The following is a 19,168-nucleotide window of genomic DNA, read 5'->3' on the forward strand; positions in this document are numbered from 1 at the left end:
TGCGTCCCTCGGGCAAAAGCGTCCGGGTGTTCCTGTCATGCTTATATACCCACTCACCCGGTGAAATACTCCAGCGACACGCTCACGGTGTCTTGGGGGCTGAAGATGAGCCTGGTCGAGGCGTCCACCACGCCGCGGTCCTCGAGGCACGACACCTTGGCAGCTGCAAACGCAGGAGCCGGAGAGAGGGGGACGTTAGGCCCCTATGGCGACGGATTCACCCATGGAGAGCCAAAGAACGGGAACCCATCCTTCTTCCCCTTTGGATCTTTAAAGCACAAAGGGGTCTCCAAACCAAAAACGGAAAGCGGGAAGCGTGCCCTTTCCCGACACGTTCCGCTTCGTCCCGTCTTTTGAGGGGGGCACCCGGGTGGGGTCTTGGAATGCGTGCGTGACGAAACCACTGGGCGCAACCAATCAGGGAAACGAGGAAAGTGCAGAGCAGCGGGCAAATCAGGCAGGAAGCAGCAAACAGGAACTTCGAACCGGATCAAGGAAGCGGCCAAGAGAGGCGACGTGCGCGAAGGAGCAGGTGGACAGACATTCTCATTGGTCGGCTACGACGAGTGACATCTTTCTGACGATTGAATCGATGTCGCGCGCACCCTCTCTCCCCGATGTGTCCGTCTTACTCCGGCAAAAATCACATCCAAACCGATAAACGGAACGAACAGTTTCCGCTTCCCGCTAAAAGTGCACACTTCCCGCTTTCCGTTCTTGGTCTGGAGAACCCCTAAATACGGTACATTTTGCCGATTTTAGGGTTACGAAGTGTAATTTTTTTCTATGGCTGGTGTAATTTTGTAGATATATTAGGGAGTTTTAGAATAACGTATACCCAATTTTAGCGCACGCTGGTGCTAAATTTAGCGCTTGCGTTAGCGCACGCTACGCAGGAGAGTTTTACAATAACGTTTCTCCATCACGATGCAAAAGCCCAAGCATCTCGTGCTTGCAACGCCACCGAGATACAGTCATAATTTTTATTTCACACACGAAACGCTATAACTTCATAAAAAAACAAGCTTTTTGGCCCAGAGTAACATTTTCGCTTTGGTGAAACACGAGAATACGACGCGAGCGGTCGTTTGATAGTGGACCCCCGCTTGCGTCGCCTCGGCAAGAGTTGTCTCGTTTACTGACCTTCGCACCCGTATTTTTGGCGAGAAATGTTCGCGCCTCGCAAGCATTAAGTTGCCGGTGATCGTTGCCCACCTTACTAGGTTTTCCAAACCGACTGCAATGACGTCCCATATTGAAAATTGCTGTTGCGAAGATGCCGCCAACGTTGCCCTCACGACGCCGTCAAAGTGGCCGCAGCCTTGGTCCTGGGGGCCGCCATTTTTTAACTTTGCTCGTCTTGGCTTTAGCCAACTTCTTTTCACGACTCCCATTGAGGAGCGGAAACATTCTTTGCGTACGCACGCAATTTCCGAAAAATAGCGCACGAAAAGCGCAAAACGTGGTTAGCGTTCGGCGCATGCGCAGTGGCGACGACGCTATATTTTGCGGACGCAAAGCTTTAGCGTGCGCTATTCTAAAACTCCCTACTATATCAAAGTTTTGTTAAAGGGGTCTACGGTGAAACCGAAACTACAGGAGGTATTCACTGGACGCCATATTTGAGGACGATGTTTGCAGCGCATGCTCAGAACGAGCTCACATTAATAGCCAGCTAAGACCGGCAACCTTGATGGTGCTAAGTGCACGCTCCAAAAGGACTGCGGAAGCTCGCCGTCAGCACGCGCTGAGCACCAGCGCCCACGGATATGGCCGCCAGTGAATACTCCCTATACCGGCTCGTGCAGGACGGCGATCCTTGTGATCCGCTGCAAGACCATCGTGTCACGGAAAGTTTGTACCGCGGTACCGCAAAACGGATTGGTCTAGTATCAAGAGCAGTTCCCATTATTCAGGTAAGATACTACCTCTGTTTTACTGCTTTGCATCGTAGATACAAACGGCTGTAGCAAATAATACATATTCATAATCGTAAGCTCGCACTAAGCAGACACGCACTAAACCATGGCTGCCAGTGCATGCCGCCTTCGGCACGAGGACGCACTTGAGCGAACAGGGTATATAAATAATCCTGCGCAATCGCTGAGGATCACTTACGAACTACGGCAGCTAAAACATAACGCAATAGGCAGATATCGTCCACTGGGACGGCCGAAAAAGCAGCAGAAAAACGCGGCTTAAAGAAGTGGCAGTAGGAACAATGACCTACTGGAATACGCGAACATGACGTCATGGCACAAGGTTGCTTTTCAAACAGTCAACCCGCTGAGAAGCCTGTGCTAGTATTTCTAATAGCGGATTCAGAGTGGATCGCGGTTCCCATTAGTGTCATCCTTTGGCAGTGCTCGTACTTAGTCTCCGTTCATCGAGATCAGTCATTTATTTTAGTTCGACTTTTGACAGTAGTTACCCTTTGAACTTACCAAGTAGTGATACTGTGTGTATACACAATAATCATGGAAGCTATGTCCGCTGGATAGGTATGATAACTGATATGACCTGGCAAACTCAGCCCCCGCCCCTTTTCCTCAACAGACGCACATGCATTCAGAGGTACAAAAGAATGGCGAAAACTCAATGGAGAGAATAATAAAAGAGAGCAATAGCTATAACCACATGGCAACGGATAAAGCTGCTATACTGCATTTACAGCAAGACCTGAGAAGCGGCAAAGGCTATGACTATACCGCCGAGCCACAAGTCGTCGTTGACGTCCACCAGCTAGCTAGCCCGTCGAGTACAGAGCAGCGAAGCTTCAGCGCCGGTTTATCCGGCGACGGCATCCATTGCACCGACCATGTACATTACAATGGTTCTCACCTGCGTCGGGGTGCTGGTCGTAGAACTCCCGGCGCTGCTTCATCTCCCCTGGGAAAAAAAAGAGAATGACCAACGCTCACATCTAGTTCCCGCAGACAAGGAACAAAACACAAAACTATAGAAGGAGCAGTGAGAGTGGTGCGGGCTGCTTGGTGACGGGGAGTGTCACCAAGCAGCCCGCACCGCTTGCCAGAGGTGTCGGGATCCCGACACCTCTGGCAAGACTCGTTCTGATCGAGGCCAGAAGACCGACGCCAGAGGAAAAAAGGCAAAATACTTGAGAATAACGCTTACTCTGGTAGAGTCCCGGAACCACCTTGTAGACGATGTCCTGCAGAGTCTTGTCCACCCTGGGTGAGGGGCAGGAACGAAGTAAGTGTCGAGGGTGCTAGAAAGACGGGTACGACGGCAAGCAGAGCGGCTTGGACGTACCTGAGGCAGCTGAGCGGCCTGGACTTGTGGACGGGCACGTCGCAGATGGGGCACAGTTTGCTGGTGTCCAGGTAGCGCACGATGCACACCTTGCAGACTGCAAGGAGGGAGGGATGACACGTCCCCATCAGTGCCTCCCACGAGAGAGGAAAAGGAAGGCACACTCACAGGAGTGGAGGCAATCGACCAGCGTGGCGGCGTTCACCAGGTAGCCCCCGCACAGCATGCAGGACAGCGCGGCGTTCAGGTCGCGCAGCAGGGCGCGGGGCATCCTCTCGGAACGCTGCCCTTCTCCTCCTCATCTGTCACACTGCCGAGTGGGCAGAGAGAGAGAGAACGAGAATGAACTAATCGCCAGTCGTCAAGCATACCCTCAACCTCTTTCACTATACGGCGCCCAACGGCCGGTGCTTTTTGACGGGAGAGTGGCGACGCAGTTTAGCATTGCCGCTTTAGCGGATAATGTGGTAACTCATAAGAATGAGCTATGCGAACCATCTACGTTATGTCCCAATATCACGGGGCGACATTACCTGAATCGCGCAATAACAAGTCAGCGATGACCACTGGTAACAATAGTCAACATCTCCTTCTGTCTACTGTTTACACCGACACTACTTGCCCCGATCAAACTTCAAACTTAGAAGTCTTTTGAGGCCTGCACTCATTTCTTGTCGCAACGTTTGGTCTACTGGCCGCTGTCGTTTCAATCAGCAGACGGCAGTTTGAACGATCGACGCCCGTTCGAAGGTAAAAACGCGCACTCAACGTCCTGACAACTTGGCGGTTTTCCCAAGTTCATGTTGGAATAAAACAAATAAATGTGAAGACCACAAATATCCGTGAATTCAACTTTAAGTGCTTCCCGCACAAGCAATCGTGGTCTGACGGTCTCTGGTTTCCTTTTCACGGCGCTTATCCCAGTTTTCAGACGAACTGAGCAGGCAGAAAACACATTAAAACTGATCTTGAAGCCTTTTATAGCTTTTTTCTCCACACTGGAAAACTCTTTAACTTGGACGGTTATAATGCCGTCTGCTTGGCTGATGTGCGGCGAATACGGCATTTCGCCAGGAAACTAAACTTTTTCTAATAAACATCTTGCATTTGAAGTGATCGAAACATGCTGCTGTTAATTGCCACTATTTTTTGCGGGCAGAAAACAAATTTGGCCATGAGGAATGTATGCTGCAGAGGGTACGTGACCAGCAGCTGCAAGGCCACTAAAATGGCACTTAGTGTTAAATCACTGCAGTGTGTTTGAGAGCAACAAATTAGTTCTGCTTGATGCGGTGTTGTCAAGAGTGGCGCGACAGTGTGACATCATAAAGACGCGCCTTCAGGCACGAGTGTTTGTGCAAACAAAGTAGTTTCCGGGGCCACGCTTTCTTTTCTCTGTTATGCAGCGTGTCTTAAAACAGCTTATATAGTGTTTTTTTTTTTTTTCATCGAAAAAATAAAATACGCATCGGCGAACGTTCATCCTCTACCCAAATGTAGCAGTAGCGATCTAAAACAGAAGCCAACCTTTCAGAACTACTTAACACAAATATATATATACATATATTTTATGGGTGATTTCATCACAACTCAGGCACGAATTTAGGGCGAATTTTTAATTTTGACGAAAAATATACATGTTTTGGGGCATTTTCTATAATAAAAAAAGAGGCAAACGGCAATTTCGTCGGATTTCTTGTTGTCAAGTTATGGACCGTTGAAGCGGCCAAGGTGAAAACTGACGTTTTTCCAGCCTATCGGAGGAGCCATATTTCATTCCATCCCTTTTCCCTACTTTTTATGCTACATCAATATAAATTTTTGGGAACACCCTAGACATAGGCTTTTTTATGCTAATTAAGCGGCTAGGTCATAACATTCTTAATGGTCTTATTTTTATTTGTCAACCCGCCTTTCTGCGACGATATTTGACGAAGTTCAGCAAGCTGTGCTTTGTGACCAAATCGACATATTTTTATGATATTTATATCACCGTAAAGCTCCAATTAAGCTTTTTCTTTTGAGTATAATTTTAATATTTTGCAATAAGCATACAATGCACTACATGTGCCTGAAAAACAAAATTTTGAAAAACTGGCAAGTTTGAAGTCGAATATCTTAAAAAAAACTCTTTTTATTTCTTTTATATTTTATTCACGGTTATTTAATATAGTAGTCTATCAGAGACTACCAACGGAAATTGTAATACTTTGTTTGTAGGGCCGCTCGCAAGGCCTCTCCCACCCGTTCCACACCCAAAACGTCAGCTACATCCAGTTCACCCATTGAGGCGCTTTGACCTTGATACGACTCCCCCAAGCTCGCCTTTCTCCCTATCGTGGCTTATCTTCTGCCCCGAAGTCGACACAAAGAAACCACCTTTCCTCTCTGCTCGGCCAGAAGGAAGAGAGAGAGAGAGGGTGCTGGAACCATTTACTCTGGAACCGATGTTTCTACAAAAGGTCCATTATAGAAAAACCTTTTTTTTTCCGTTTGTGATCCTAAATATTTTGTTTACAAAATAAAATATTTAACAAAACAAAAAAGAAAAAAAAAGCGGAACTGTTTTGAACCGGCTACCGTTTGCTTTTTTCCTGGTCCAGGTCCGGTGGTGCTCCAAGATGGTGACGGCGATTTCGGTTCGGCTCAGTTCCAATTCGATTAAAAATCACGGTTCGGTTTTCGGTTCGGTTCCGGTTCGGCAGTCTGGTTAATCGGGAGTTTTCGTAGAACGTTTTCGCCGTCCCGCAACGCTCTCCGCAACCCGCTGCGATACCTGGAACTCTAGAGTCAAGGCCACCGGCGCGCAGTCGCACAAGCGGCCTTCGTTCCGGAGGGCTCAGCGGGGGAGGAAACGCAGTCTACGAAAACACCCTAAAACCACAAAACGTCCTCATTTATAAATGGGAAAAAAAGTTACGCATTTATCTCTAACGCTATTGCCTTCCTTTTATTTTGAGGTAATGTAGGTCGGTAACGGGTAAATTCTGTTGGAAAGTAACGAGTACCATATTTCGTTACTTTGTTTTCAGTAACGCCCACATTAATGCATAGGTTTACATGGCACGCGACACTGTGACGTCATCGAGGCTACGTGCCAAGGGCCCAAACTCCCCCGAGGCTGGCCCTATAAATGCTAAGCATTTTTGAAAATAAAGCATAGGCATCGCCGTATAGTCCTCGTGGGCGTTTGAAAGTCGTACCCTCGGCCGACATCGCTCGAAATGTAGGCGGCCGGTAGCAACACATGAGGGGGGGAGCAGTCGCTCGTCCGCAGGCAAACCGTGCTCGGCGGCCCTCCTGTCAGAGTGGCCGCTGTCTTGGAAGGGAACGCAGTTGGTGCGGGGTCCGTCGGTCATCCATCAGCCAACGCTGGTCGACACGCGCACATGCGCGGCGGTCCGCCGGTGCCCACACCCCCTTGGCTCAGCTGGTCCCCGCGACGCTCTGCCCATTGTTCCAGCACCGTCTGACCTTCGCTCGCACTCCCGCGGACGCAGACCGGCCCAAAGTGACGAGAAAATGCGCCAAACGTTCACCGTGCGGGCAACGACGCCCAGACTCGTGCGGGACCTGGCGCGTTCCATCCACAGCTGCGGGGAGTTCGTGCGCACACGCCGCGCATATGGTCACGTCGTGAGGTCGAATTGAAGCCCGGATCGGTGCCGGCGCGGGTGCGGTCTTTCGCCTCGAGAGATGGCAGTAATAACGTTACTGTAATTAAATTACTTTCTGGGGTAATGAGTGATGTAATTAATTACTTTTGTAGGTCGGTAATTTGCTACTGTAATGAATTACTGACAAGCAGTAGTTTAAAAAAACATACTCGCTACTTTTGTCCCGAATGAGCAGACTTAGGAATTAACCTTTACTTTTTCAAGTACTTTTGTAATTGTCACGTTACTTTTTTTGCGGAAGTAACCTGTCAGGTAATTCCGTTACAATATTGCTAAAAGATTACTTGAATAAATCTTTACATTAGAAAAATATGACCCAATAGAGAAACTGCATTGATATGAGCAGCATACAGATAGCAAGTTCAACTATATCACCTATTCGAACTTCTTCGACGTTGCCCACTACCTGCACAGACATCGAACGTAATGTTGCACAACATTTTTGAAAACATAAAAATTGTTTATACTGATTCTCTCAATAAGTCTTAGAAAAAAATTAACATGGTTGTAATTTGTAACTAACGAGTAAAGTAATCCGTGACTTTTCCGCGAAAGTGATTTGTAGCGATAATAGATCGATAGGTATATTACCGCTACAATTGGGCCACGGCTCACGAATTCCGCAGGCAGGAGAGATTCACGGCGTCACTTCATCACGACGGTACCGTGCGTCATTCGTCCCTCAGCTCACAATGCGGTGGGAGCTACAACCTCACCGGAACCAATCAACGACCCTCCTTTAATCACCTGACCCCGTGTGTGCGCGTGAGTATGAACGAGAGCGTGGTTATGTGGCTAAAGACACAGGTGTGACCGGTCCAACTAGCACATCGCTTCCACCACACTGTCAGCTTACGGATTAACGGCTTATAGCTGCCATAATATGAAGGGAGCATTACCAGTGAAATCGACACATTTTAAAACCTGAGCGGTCAGAGCACGCGGATTCCCACCCTTACGAAAATAGCATGTCACGACTTATGTAAAAAATAAAACAAATATGGTTGCATAAAAAGTTGGGCATCTCTGGCCATATCAAGCACATCGGTTTATATAAGGCATATCTGGCCAGATATGCCCGATTTTTTTTTATATATCCACAAATGGGGCTACCAAATAGGGGTATATCTGCCTGCCATATAAGGCCCGATATGTCCAAGTCAAATAAGGCATGCTTTATATATATATATATTGTTTTCTACAAATAATTACCAAAGTGACTTCTCATCTCTACAAGAATTGGATATTGAACATATACCAACTTTTAATATTTTTACATGAGCTGCGCTTTATGCCACTCCCGCTTTCGCTCAACTTAATTCCCAGGGAAAGCAGGATTATCGATATTCGCTTAACGAATGACGATGAAACGTTAATGTCGACGAAACGTGCGTCCATGAAGCTTGTATCCACGAGAAGGTGGCCGTGGAACCTGTTATAACGAAACGCAGGGAGAATAAAAAATTCAGTATTCTACCCTCAGTTGTGACATGATTTTAGGATTTCGGAGAAATTATTCTCCCGGCTGCCAGGAGATAGACACGGCCTAATTGAAGAGGTAATCTGGAAGAGTACCTGTAGAAAAACGATCAATTATCGCAAAGTAGGTCGCAGCGCACTTACGTTGACGATACCGGACTTGAAAGGTGTAATCCGAGATATACGTTGACACGGGCATGACAACCACTCAAACACAAAAACGAGAAGGAAGGTGTTCGTGAACAATGAACACGATGTAGCACAAGCTCTCATTTGTAGAACTGAACACTAAACATATCACGAAAAAATTCTTGGGCTTCTTTGAAGAAATCGCTTGTTGCCGATATACGGGTAGGACTTTTCGAATTTATTGCAGAAGCAGAAATTCGCAGCAGCCACGCAGGGTGCAACACGAGCCAAACTAGGTCCGGCAGAACCCATTCCCAGATTGCCGACAACTAATGCGTAATCCGTCAAACCACGCGACCACGTACCTTCTACACGCTTTCAGCTTAGGGAGAGAGAGAAAAGGAAAGAAGGAAAGGCCAAAACGGGAGTGCACAAACAAAAAGCTTATCTTATGGGGCATCAACGACCGCAACGAGCGTATTTGTCACATGTACCCATGGTTGATAGTGCTGTGAATGCTATGTGTGGGGCCTTGGACTCCAGGCAGGTGCCGTGTTCTGCGTTATCACCAGCTTCTAGACTGTAGACAAGTGACCCTAACCGGAAACACGATTGGCCTAATACATGCATAGCGTCTACCCTGCTGTCAATACCGAGTGAACTACAGCTCTTCGGAGTCCAGATTTTAAACTTCCAAAGGAGCTGTCCAGCTCAAAAGTGACCGAAAACGATGCGAGTTTGAAGATACAATGTTTTACGTTGTATAACCCACATTATAATTTTAAATGAAAAAATGAGCGCGACAATTTTTTGTGCGATGTCCACAAATATATATATATATATATATATATATATATATATATATTACCAATAAATTTAAAATTATGTGTACACTGCTAGGTTCGCGTTTTTACATTTCAAATTTTTTTACGAAAGAGTTACACATAAAAGACACCACGGACAGCACATCTTCCGAATTTCAACACAGAATGAATCGCAGACACTCGCAAACGGAAGGTTGCGATGCTGCACGAACAGATTTTAAAGATGCTGCGTAGGGTACTCCGGGCGCAACGTATTGGCAGCCGTTCGAAGGGAAACGGATTCGTGACATCGAAGTACCGCCTTGCATCTTCAGTGAGCTAACGGTTCGTGCTTCCCCGCTCGATTTAGCGGGGAAACATGAAGAAAATTAGTTTAACTGCTAGATTTAGCGGGAAACTTCCCGTCGTGACATAAGTACCAATGCAATTTTTGGCTAAATTTAGCGGGGCGGTTACACTGATGGCGACGCCAACACCGCTTAACTCGGAAACGGGCGCCTAAAAGCTGCGATCTAAAATCCACTATTTGATTAACTCGCTTTCCGATCTTATGCACTTCATCAAGTGACATTTCAAACATACAACCACATTTAACTTGTCTTTGAATCTTCGAAATGCGCAATTGATTAATTGGTCCAAATATCTGGAATAACTTCACTTTAATGAGGTTAACACTAGTTAACCAATTACATGAGACTCATGCAATATAGACCAATCAACTGTCTTGGTGAGTACATTTGACGCTTTGCTTGCACGACCGAAACGGGCCCCTCTATTATTATCACGGGACACATTTTCCCCATATATGTCGTATATGGCAGTATTTGACCTTTCATACAGCGATATAGCGATATATGACTGTATTTATGCACTTATATGGCCACATATGGCAGTATTTGCCGACTTACATGGCGATATCTGGCCGTATTTGCTCCCATACAGACTTGGACGTAGTTCAACTACTCTACTCAAACTACTGTAGTTTAACTACTTTTCTGAGTGAATTCGTAACTTTCAATTACAACTTTATTTCAATAATTAGTAGTTTGACTTAACTACATTTTTCAGGTAACTTCTACTCAAGTTACTAACTACTTTCGAAATCTAGTGCTAATTTTGCTCACCAGAAACGTTTGAGCAAAGAAATAAATAAGACGCCGGCAGATGAAGTGACATTCCCGAGCATGGCCCCCCTCACATTCCGTTCCCATAAACTTATACTCAGCAGTCGTAGAAACTGCATCACAAGCGTCCTTAGGCCAAGGTGGCGACGAGCAGCCAAGACATAGCACTGGTGCGCACACTTGGACGGGTATTGACCTAATCCGGTAATGCACGCAGGCGCCGCGCCTCCAGCAGCAACCAAAAAAGACGGGGACATTCCGAGGGTTGTTGTTTTAATGTTGTCAGCCTTTAGTGAGTTCTGACTCAAGCGGTTTGGGGGTTCCACGCGTAGGCGCCCCTGGAATGACCTCGCAGCTGGGCGCCTGTTCCCATGGTCTTCTCGTCGTCAGTGCATTCTCCCTTGCATAGCCGGACTCCCCCGCGCACAAACGCAGAGACGGATAATCCGTTCATGGGAGCACCTTCCCGCTTCCAGCTGCAAGTGTACGGGCGACGACGCTTGTTCACGTAATTCTTCGCGTCCTTCCGATACCGTAGTCGGCGGAAGGGATTGCGAGTCACACTTTTGTTGGACCCGGCGTCAGCGCCGAAGTATGCTTCGTTTCATCTTTCGTTAAACCAAAACAATTTTTTTTTCTTCTGTAGCGTAGCACTAGCACCGCGACGAAACGTGCAGTGGCTCGGATGATCTCATCGCCGTGGCGCGAGACTTGAACTCTTGACGGTCAGGTGCATTCGCTCAGCGCACTCCGAACGTCGTGGGAATAAAGAGGGGTCAGTCATAACAGTCTCAACTTGCCTAAAAAAATAAAAAAATAGCGTTTCTTTCTTTTTTTTTTTTTTATAAATGACTTTTTAGCGGAGGCATACCTCACATGTTTCGTCGTGGACACCGACGATGCTGAAACTCGCTTTCCCGACCCTGCACAGCTTATTTCTGAGATTGAACGCTGCCGTTCCCCCCAGCGCGTCGGTGGAACGTCTTTTTAGCTTGGCTGGGAATGTCTTTAGGACGAAAAGGGCAAAACTCTCCGATAAGGACTTTTAAAGTCGATTGTTTCTGCGAGCGAATAAACTATTTTGGTGGAAATGCTAGCCATAAAGTGACTGCATTTATTTTAGGCTCGCAGGGGTTTTGACGGATCAAAACAGCTGTTCATTTTGCTACCACAAAAATATAAAAAGTAACTTCGAAAGTAACTTCAAAGTAACTCGCTACTTTTTACAGTAGTTAGTAGTTTATTCAATTACTATTACAAATGCGTAATTTCTACTCTACTCCAATTACTTTTGGCATCAATACTCAGTAACTTAACTACGTTTCTGAGTAATTTGTACATGTCCGCCCATATATAGTGGTATACTGCCATATTTGACTCCTGATATTATCAGATATGGCCATATATAAAATACATCAGAGCCATATCTGACATTTTGTACGGGCAGCTACCCAGAAAGGATGAAAGTGCCAGTAGCCCTTTCCCCTCTTTTCTCTTGCTTTCTCTCAGTAAATACCTATATAAGTATTGCCTCTTTTATGTGATGGCCAGAAATTCTATGTGTATGTGGGCTAGCTGGACGAAAACAAAGGGCGTGTGGCAAAACTATGACGATTACACACGCAGACCGTTACGAAGTGCATCAATTAAGTAGCGGCCATGTCGAGTAGAACATTAAATACTACTGAGCACTATTTAACCCAACGTCATAAATTAGCAACGGTGGTACATAATTGTGACTTGAATTGACCGGCATCTTGTCAAGAACAAACTTCAACAGCCAGGCTATGCCAGTTTACTCGGTCAAAGAAAATGTTGACTTGGGTATACACGCTATTTTAGAGCAGATTCGATCTGAGTGCACGAAGGTGCATATAGATTAGAGTGAAGAATTTCGATCACTCCTTCCTGCTTGATTCTTTACCTGCACCACGGTGCTAAGTGTAAACAATCTGGGTTAGAAAAACAAGCGCCGTGATTGCCGCTCAGTGTTTCCAAAAAATCTAGACTGAAGAGCTGGGACTAAAACTTGCGTGACATTTTGAAAGTATTGCGTTTAGCTCGACTGCGTCGTCGTCAAATAGAGACTGCGGCCGTAAGGATCAATACATTTCGCGCGCCTCGCAATATTCGAATTCTAAATATACATGCTAGAAATTCCGTTCGCGAACGTATTTTCACAATAAGTGTTACGACTATTTCTTTAGAGCTCTGAACAGAGATTGTGTATTACTAAAATTAAAGCAAAAACGGCGGCCTGCCATTTCCTATGCCCTATAGCGGATGTTCGTCGTCTGCCCACTGGTTTGTGAGCTTGCTTCCACCTGGTCATATATATATATATATATATATATATTTCCCTATCTCAGAAATGATCTATAAAAAAATAACATATAACTGCTTGCGAAACTACGTCCTCGTGCCCAATTTCAGGTATGTAGAACGTTTGGAATTCGAATTTGGCACGGCCTGCCAAATCTGTTGGTCCTTACGGCTGCACCCTAGCCGTGCCTTGTGAAACTTATTTCGTAAACTATATTTCGCGATATAGATGGTGACGAGGTGCCCATACCATGACTTAAAACGCTGCCATTAATTCCTTAGTCGAAGAGCATAACTACGATTCAACTTTTAATGCTGCGACGCAAAGTTGTACCAAAAATTGATATTTTATGCGACCAACCACACTTCGTGACAACCTTTCGATTCTAGGCAAAACATTTGTGATTGAGGTAAACAAATGGTATGGGGTGAACAAAATGTTTAGTTGAGCTAGTTGGTTCATGACTGGATAGAAGCGGCGAAGGAGAGGGACAAAGCGCTCAGTGTTGCCGTTACCTTCTTCACTGTAACCCTGTCCTTCGGCGCTCCTATCCAACCGGCTATCGGTTTGTTTGTCGATAGGAATTACGGCAGTTTTTACTTTTTGATACCTCAAAATAAAAGTGGATTGTACGAACGAAAGAAAACTGTATAATTACTCGTGTTTCACGGCGGAAAAAGGTGCGCATTGTAAGAACGCGGAAAATAGATTCTCAATTTAGCGGTCCAAAACGGTTCCAACCGGTTTAAACCCTTATTTTCGCTCCGCGGAACTCAACCGGAATGAAACCGTTCCCCCTACCCGAACAGAAGAAAACAAAAAATGAAAAAAAAAAAAAATGAAAATTACGGTTTGACATTTTGTTACAACGACTACCGGTGAATGGGGGGACGGAGAAATGCCGCCGGCCAAGGCCGCACACGGCAGCTCTCAATCGACTGACTGCACGCGAGCATGCCGCTCAAAGACAAGAAGAAAAAAAAAACGTAGAGAAAAAGAGAAACACTTTGTGAGGTAACAACCTGCACAGATCAAGAAAACAGAAAGAGGGGTCTCCGAAGGAGAGGGCTAAATGCTGCAGATAGCTCCGTGCGTCGGCTCACGATGCACCTCGCTACGCACTTGATCCCCCCCCCCCCCCCCTCGTTCCCCCTTCACCCACTCCCCGTGTTCCCCCTACTGGCCTCCCGCCACTTCCCAAAGAGGGAACAAAAGTGAAAAAAAGAAAATCGAACAAAGCCAGAAAAGAGGGTCCGTCCCCTCCGACGGAGCCATTCAGGGAGGGGAGACCGCGTGGCTCGGGAGATCCCCGCCGCCGACCACGAGGTACCGACAGGGCGCGCCCCGACGCTAGGAGGTGGCCATCCTAGTGCACCGAAAACCGCAGAACTACATTTGCCTCCGAGTGTCGGAGTGTATTGTGCTCCAAAGACATTTCTACTGAGCATTCCAATGTCACAAAAGTGTCTTCCTTCTAACAAACAATTAAACGCACGACAAAAAAAAAAAAAAAAAGAAATGAAAGCGTTAATAAAAAAAATGTTGACGCCGGGTTGCAGTAGACAGTTCAATAGTAAACCAATGGGTCCTCATAGATTTCCTCGGAGCATTATCGGTATGAAATAGATTGAAAATATCACGGCTTAAACGAAAGCGCAATATTTTTAATAGCGTACATTTTTGCATTCTACTGATGGCGCTACCCATGCGGTTGGGTTCGTCAGTATTTACCGTGCTGCTTACAAGTTTTGTTCCTGTGGAACAATGTTACTCTGCCGCCAGGGGTTCATCGCATGTGCCGGATTGTTAATTGGCATTGAGGTATTTTACTTTTTGTGGAAGCGTAGAAACGAACTCGTGACCTTCCCCAACAGTAACGTGCAACATACGACAATTTTCAATAGCGTGGCGGATTACGTTACTCATTGTACATTATTGCCAGAGCTTTCAAAATTAAATTCGTTTGCGAGTTATAGTTATTTATGGACCGCAAGGGCGCTGACGTAATGACCTGGCCCTCATTCAACGTACCTTTTCATCCCTGAGAGTTGAACACGGGCGGTAAAAGTGCTTGGTACACTGCACACTGCATCGCGTAAAATTGAAGGAAGCGTTGCGTGCACTTGACTGCCCTGCTGGGTGTTTTTTGGCGGAGGTTCTGTAACCGCCTCACTCTTCCCTAAAGTGGCAATATTTCTAAGCTGACATTTCGTTTCATGCGAGAAGAAAATATTAAATTTAGCCCTTGTCAAAAAATAAATAAAAAAATGAAATGGCTGTCACAGCCCGAGAGCATTATTAATAATTAATTATTGAAAAAAAGAAAAAAAAAACGAGGGACGCACAACGAGGGAGCAAGATATGATCTTTCTGCAAAATTATTTGGATGCATATGTTCTTCCTTGAACAATATTGCCGCGCGCGCAGCTGGCCAAGCAGGCAGCGCGCGCGTGGCCTAACGGTTATCGCGCTTGCTTCCCACGCTGAAAGCCAGGGTTCGATTCCTGGCCGCGGAGGCGCATTTTTGTTGACACTGTAATGTAAGGTTCTGGTGAATTCGAGAACCGTCTTGCTGATTCGAGGTTAGAATGTTCCACGCGCCGAACCTTCTACGCCGAACGATCCAGAAACCCACGAGGGTACATAAGGGATTCCGCAAGGCGAGCGGAGTCAGTTTTCGCCTAGCGTTCGACTCTGCTGCTACGCCGACTTCGACGCCCGCGACGCTTCGTTATTATCTTTTGTACCCTTTTATTTTTGGCACAAGTTCGCCACATTAAACGTTTATTTCTTTCTGTTTATTTATTGTTTATTGGTCACCACCCGTGACATTTTGGTGGAGGTGCGGGGTACCGCATGCCCGTGCAGCGTTCCCCTCCAAGAGTCCGCAGTGCAAGTCCACTTCGAAGCCCAGTGAGGAGACCAGTCCCCGCGGAACCCGAAACTCGGACCAGTCGCCGCACCCAAGGACTAAACCCGGAATACGGACTTCTGCCACCCAGGACCAAGCAGCCAACGAAGCCAACGATGGACGGCCAGCAGTTACAGACCCCGGCCGCTCCTGCCTTCATCTACCTGCCAGTCGCACCCCGGACTCCGACGCCATTCCACGGGGACGCCCACGAAGACGTCGAGGACTGGCTTCAACAGTACGAGCGGGTGGCCCAGCACAACCGATGGACGGAGGACCAGCGCCTGCAGAACCTTTACTTCGCGCTCGAAGAAACGGCCAGGCACTGGTTCGAGAATCGGGAGACATCATTGATCTCGTGGACCGCCTGCAAGAATGAGTTGAGGCGAAGTTTCACTAACCAGTATCGACGGGAGAGGGCCGAGGACCTTCTTCGAATGAGAACCCAGGGCGCAAACGAGACCATCACCAGTTTCGTCGAGGATGTCCTGCGCCTGGTCACTCGCGCCGACCCTCAAGCCACCGACGAAAAGAAGTTGCGGATCCTGATGCGAGGCGTACGAGATGACATCTTCGGAGGCCTCGTCCGCAACCCGCCGACCACTGTCGAAACGTTTGTCACAGAGGCGACCAACATTGAACGGGCCCTGCAAGCACGAGCCGCTCACTTCCATCGAGCTCCTGCCGTCGCTGCACCCACGCCGTCAAGCTGCGCCCTCAGCCCCAATATTCCGGGGATCCGAGAAATAGTCCGGGACATCGTCCGTGAAGAACTGAAGAAGCTGATACCTGCCGCCGAACGTCCAGCTTCACTCTCGATCGCCGAGATTGTTCGAGAAGAGGTCCAGCAGGCGCTCCAGCCAGACGTTCTCGCCGACGCCGCACCGGAACCACCAGCTGTGACCTATGCCGCCGTTGTTCGTCGTCCGCAGCCTCCTATTGCTCGGCAGTACCCATCTGCACCCCGACGAGAAATCTCTGCGCCGCAGTACGCGCCGCGCCAAGAGCAGCGTGGACTTCGAAAGACCGACGTGTGGCTGACGGATGACGGACGCCCGGTGTGCTTCCACTGCGGGGAGGCTGACCACGTTTACCGGAGGTGCCCCTACCGCCAGCTCGGCCTGCGAGGATTCGCTCCAAACGACCGTCGACCTCGCGTTGGAGAACGACCAAGGGACATCGAGGAATACCTCCGTCGCCCTCCGTCACCAGCGCCCACCGCACCTCGAGGTTCCCGTTCTCCATCCCCCCGACGTTCCGCGTCGCCTTTCCGTCGGTCGCGCCGTGACAGCCTGTCCCCCCTATCTCGTCGGGAAAACTAAGTGAGGCAACGCCTGGAGGTGCCGTTGCCGAAGACGACCCGAGTAAAGAGCCTCCAAGAACGCCGGAGCGCTCCCACTCTCCCGACGCCACGCATCGCTACGACGCGCCTGCAACGGTGCCCAACAACCTAAACGTCGTCATCGACGGCCACGACGCATCGGCACTCGTGGACACCGGAGCAGACTACTCAGTCTTGAGTGGGAGGCTCTCCCGCCGCCTTCGAAAAGTCATGACGCCGTGGGAAGGACCCCAAATACGAACCGCCGGAGGACATCTCATCACACCAGTCGGGAGATGCACTGCTCGCGTCGAGATCCACGGTGAAACGTGCCCTGTCAAGTTCGTCGTTCTGCAAGACTGTTCGAGGGACGTTATCCTCGGAATGGACTTCCTCTGCGAGTATGGCGCCGTCATCGACCTTGGAACAAACCGGCTGACGCTACGAAAACCTGCTCCACCAGCGCAGGAACCCCAAGCGACGTCACCCACGGTCCGAGTCCTCGCAAACCACGTAAACCTACCACCGCGGTCGAGTGTTTTCGTACTTGTCGGGATCGATGAAGCTTCCTGTGGCGAAGTTCTTCTCGAGGGAAGCCTCCAATTGCTACTGGGAAGAGGCATAGGCGTCGCAAGGGGAGTAGCTGAACTTCAGGATGGGCGGACTGTGGCCCTCGTGACGAACTTCCGAAACGAAACGCAACACCTCACGAAAGGTGCAGCCGTGGGCCACGTCGAGAAACTCCGAAACCCCGCCGAAATCACCGCGATTACTGACGAATCCTCGCCGCCCCAGCAAGACCGTACGTCGCCAGCGCAGCTCGACATTGACCCTAAGCTTCCGGACCCTAAACGGCGTCAGCTGGTTAACCTCCTCGCCGAATACCGCGACTGCTTTGCGACGTCGTCGAAGGTGCGCCAGACCGCGGTTGCCAAGCACCGCATTGTTACCGAGGACGACGCGCGCCCTGTGCATCGATCGCCGTACAGAGTCTCCGCTAAGGAAAGGGAGGTGATCCATCAGCAAGTTCAAGAGATGCTGAATGACGACATAATCCAACCTTCAAGCAGTCCATGGGCCTCTCCAGTCGTGCTGGTTAAGAAGAAGGACGGAACTCTTCGGTTCTGCGTGGACTACCGGCAGCTCAACACGGTTACGAAGAAAGACGTCTACCCACTCCCCCGCATCGACGACACTCTAGACCGGCTGCGCCACTCGCGATACTTTTCATCGATGGACCTGAAGAGCGGCTACTGGCAAATCGAGGTCGACGAACGGGACCGAGAGAAGACAGCCTTCGTCACGCCGGATGGACTGTACGAGTTCAAGGTGATGCCCTTCGGACTATGCACGGCGCCAGCAACTTTCCAGCGTGTCATGGACACCGTACTGGCAGGGCTGAAGTGGCAGAGTTGTCTCGTCTACCTTGACGACGTCGTAGTATTTTCAGGTGACTTCGACGAGCACTTGAGACGACTCCGAGCTGTTCTTCAAGCCATTCAGACCGCCGGACTCACACTCAAGCCGTCAAAGTGCCGGTTCGCCTATGACGAACTGAAGTTCCTTGGCCACGTGGTTAGTAACGAAGGCGTCCGCCCAGACCCCGAGAAGACTCGCGCCGTCGCGGCATTTCCAGCGCCGACAGATAAGAAGGCCGTGCGAAGATTCCTTGGACTTTGTGCCTATTATCGACGCTTCGTTCGGGATTTCGCAAGGATTTCCGCACCACTTACGAATCTCACGAAGAACGCCGAGAAGTTCGAATGGGCCGAGGAGCAACAGCAGGCATTCGACGAACTGAAACGACGACTCCAGACTCCTCCTGTGCTTGGACATTTCGACCAGGATGCGAAAACAGAAATTCACACGGACGCAAGTAACGCGGGGCTGGGTGCAGTACTAGTACAAGTGCAAGAAGGCATCGAGCGAGTCATCGCCTACGCAAGTCGGACATTGTCCAAGGCGGAGAAAAATTACTCCACAACTGAGAAAGAATGCCTTGCGGTCGTCTGGGCAATAACGAAGTTTCGTCCGTACTTGTACGGGAGCCCGTTCCGTGTAGTCACGGACCACCACTCGCTCTGCTGGCTTGCGAAGCTGAAGGACC

At 48.6% G+C, this 19,168-nt stretch overlaps 1 protein-coding gene across 1 annotated transcript in view; it reads right to left on the bottom strand.

The window, feature by feature from the left end:
* LOC121837511 (polycomb group protein Psc-like) overlaps positions 1-19,168 on the bottom strand; it is a 94,559-nt gene that overhangs the window by 42,799 nt on the left and 32,592 nt on the right. Inside the window, exons 2-6 of the mRNA XM_042293111.1 lie at positions 3,442-3,583; positions 3,274-3,370; positions 3,136-3,191; positions 2,842-2,889; positions 58-163 (exon numbers count right to left, since the gene is read on the bottom strand). Coding sequence (XP_042149045.1) covers positions 58-163; positions 2,842-2,889; positions 3,136-3,191; positions 3,274-3,370; positions 3,442-3,544 — 410 coding nt within the window. The 5' untranslated portion in view covers positions 3,545-3,583. The remainder of the gene's footprint in view (positions 1-57; positions 164-2,841; positions 2,890-3,135; positions 3,192-3,273; positions 3,371-3,441; positions 3,584-19,168) is intronic.

This window comes from Ixodes scapularis, unplaced genomic scaffold, assembly GCF_016920785.2.
Source record: "Ixodes scapularis isolate PalLabHiFi unplaced genomic scaffold, ASM1692078v2 PGA_scaffold44__24_contigs__length_19508400, whole genome shotgun sequence".
NCBI classification, from domain to species: Eukaryota; Metazoa; Arthropoda; class Arachnida; order Ixodida; family Ixodidae; genus Ixodes; species Ixodes scapularis.